At 44.8% G+C, this 2,930-nt stretch overlaps 1 protein-coding gene across 1 annotated transcript; it reads right to left on the reverse strand.

Annotated features, from left to right (window-relative positions):
• Nucleotides 1-1,544: 1,544 nt before the first annotated feature.
• Nucleotides 1,545-2,703, reverse strand: LOC123756287 (uncharacterized). Its single transcript, XM_045739361.2, has 4 exons — nt 2,548-2,703; nt 2,247-2,303; nt 2,018-2,166; nt 1,545-1,921 (listed from the first exon to the last, which is right to left on the reverse strand). The coding sequence occupies exons 1-4, from the start codon at nt 2,570-2,572 to the stop codon at nt 1,787-1,789; spliced, it is 366 nt and encodes a 121-aa protein (XP_045595317.1). The 5' UTR covers nt 2,573-2,703; the 3' UTR covers nt 1,545-1,786.
• Between the last annotated feature and the right edge of the window lie 227 nt (nt 2,704-2,930).

Raw genomic sequence — 2,930 nt, forward strand, 5'->3', positions numbered from 1 at the left:
TTGTTCCTTTACTTTTTCCTTCGCCTCTCCTTTGTTCTGCTGCTCGTATCTTTGTGGGGAAATGGTACACAGTTTGTTCCATTTATCTCCCCCCGAGTGTCCCGCTCTCTCTTCCTGATTTGAAACACCTCCTAGACTCCTTACCCGAGCCGGTGCTCCTGCTGGGTGACTTCAATTGTCGTCATTCTCTTTGGGGTGACGTTCTGACGAATACCCGGGGTCGCCTCCTTGAGCCGTTTCTCCTCTCTTCTTCCCTATCTCTTCTGAATTCTGGTGAGTCCACTCATTTGGACTCTCGGACTCGCACCCTTTCTTGTCTTGATCCTTCTCTCTGCTCTTTACTTAGATTTCACGTGGCAGGTTCTTGATGACCTCCATGGAAGTGATCATTTCCCCATCCTTGTTTCCTTTTTCTCTTTCTGCCCTTCCCTCTTTTTCCCTAGGTGGCAGTTTGTTAAGGCAGACTGGACCCTATTTACCCTCAGTGCTGCTCTCTCTGACCTCTCTCTTCTGCCTCTCTCTCTCGCGCTCTCCTCCTTTTTCATGACACTGTCTTCAACGCTGCCCTCCGCTCTATTCCTCGCTCTTCCTCTCGGGGTCCACGGAAGTGCGTTCCCTGGTGGAATGCGGACTGTGCTCGGGCTGTCCGGTGTAAGCGTGCAGCCTGGAAGAGGCACCGCCGTAGGCAGACGCCCGATTCTTTTCTTTCGGAAAGCGAGTGTGGTGGCCCGTAAGGCCATCCGTACGGCTAAACGTGAATGTTGGGCATCTTATGTCTCAACAATTACGTCCGAAACCCCTCTGGCCCAGATCTGGAAGTGTATCCGCAAGATAGCGGGTAAGTTCGTTCCCGATGTTTCACCGGTCCTTCACCTCCATGATACTCTTGTGGCGGACCCGTTGCAGGTCGCTTCCGAACTGGGTTCCCACTTTTCTTCTGTTAGCTCTGGTCTTCATCTTCCCCAATCTTTCCTTCTTCGTAAACCTGTCCTTGAGTCTCGTCCTTTAGATTTCTGCACTCATCTTCAGCTTCCCTATAATGATCCCTTCTCTCTCTCTGAACTTCGTTCTGCCCTGGCCCTCTGCGGTTCTACGGCGGCGGGCTCCGATGGTATTCATTATGAGATGCTTCGCCATCTCCCTCCGAGCACGTCTCAGTATTTACTGAGTCTGTATAATCGGATCTGGGAGTCGTCGTCAGTCCCTGAGGACTGGCTCGATGCCGTTGTCCTCCCTGTTCGCAAACCGGGGTCTCTGGGTACTTCCCCTAAGGACTTTCGCCCTATTGCTCTCACAAGTTGTGTCTTAGTGTGTCTCACAAGTTTAGAGTGTCTGGTAAGTTTCGTGCCAGTTGCGACAGACTTAGGCAGGTATGTTGTATCACTAGTTATGTGTTGTATGGCTTAACATTTACTCTAACCAATATTTATTGGTTAACGCCAAATCTGGTCTCTGCTTTATTAAATGGTGGCAACCATTTACTTCGTAGGTTTAAATTGAAGCAGGCACAATATTAATTCATATTATGAATATTAAAACATCAGTTTAGATAAAATTTATTACGTTTAGAGCTTAAACTAAAAATTTAAAAGTTATAAAAATACTTAAATTATATAGTTGAATAAAATATGACATGTCTAGACATTTACTTTTAAAAAAATGAAAGCCCTAACACCTAAATTTTATCCATTTTTTTTTTATCCCTGACGGTCCAACAAGAGCCGCTTCAAGAGGCATCTTTCAGGGAAACCGTCCAGTTGCACGCCACTGGACGGTCATTTCAGCCTTAATGGGTCGACACGTAGTCACAGAATGAGCAACGGTCCTCGTAATTGAGGCATAGGGCTATGAGGCCGAGGGGAAAGCACAAGCAGGCTACCCACTTGCTCCACAAGGGAAACACCCGGGTGGTGTCACCAACCTGTTTGAATGAAACATTACAAGATTAATAATTAACCTAAACCAAATGATTTAGTGTATAAATGTGAGACAAGCTAGAAGACAATAAAGCACTCACCATACACCACGGGCAAGAACCAACACGTGGGATATTGAGAGAGACAGCCTCAGAAGGGCGGCTCAGTAGATCAGTTAGATCGGGCCCTGCCATGTCCAAACTGTGGTAGTTTGGGGCAGGGGCACGCCCAGGATGATCAAGTGGGTGCACTAGAAAAGTGAAACAAAGTTACTTTTTCTGGCGTGATTAGAGAAGTATAGACAACGTGATCAAGTATTTAGATACTTACAGCGGGTATGTTCAGGCCTGCGGCTTGAAGAGCCCGAGGCCATGCGGTGAGCTGGAACTGCAATCGGCATAAAAAATAATTATTTAAGATTAGTAATAGACTTGTGCTAGAGTTCATTAAGTATGTAATTTGTAGCCAGTTCGAACTTTGAAATGTTTGTACTTAAAGTTAAAGTATACTTCAATATATTTACGTAGTAAATAGGACAAATTTAAAATCTTTTAACATTAATATTTAAAAAAAATTTAACAAACTGTAGGAAACGAATTATGTCTACTTAATAACTTCTTTATTATCTTACCATACTGTGCGCCAACCGGTGCCATTCCGATTACCTATCACAACACTCCTCAATGTTGCTAAACAACTACGAGAACAATCTCTGCGTCAGAGGAAGGTAGTGATCGGTAAACCTGACCTGGGTGTTCTGCCTGTTGGTGGCCGACTTCTGCCCCAAGTAACCTTGAGTGAAGCCTCGAGGCAGCCACCGAACCATTCCCATGTGTTTCCTGAAGCAATAAATCAATCTTTGCTTATAATGTCTTCAGAATTAATAGATGCAACGCATCCTTTGCATAATTACCGTACCTGGCCCCGAGTTCATATCACTTAAGATGTTCACTTAATAACACAGACAGTATATACATTTGATGAAATATATTATTATGTTTTCCATTCCTGTAT

The sequence above is a fragment of the Procambarus clarkii genome, chromosome 36 (assembly GCF_040958095.1).
Source record: "Procambarus clarkii isolate CNS0578487 chromosome 36, FALCON_Pclarkii_2.0, whole genome shotgun sequence".
Classification (NCBI taxonomy): domain Eukaryota; kingdom Metazoa; phylum Arthropoda; class Malacostraca; order Decapoda; family Cambaridae; genus Procambarus; species Procambarus clarkii.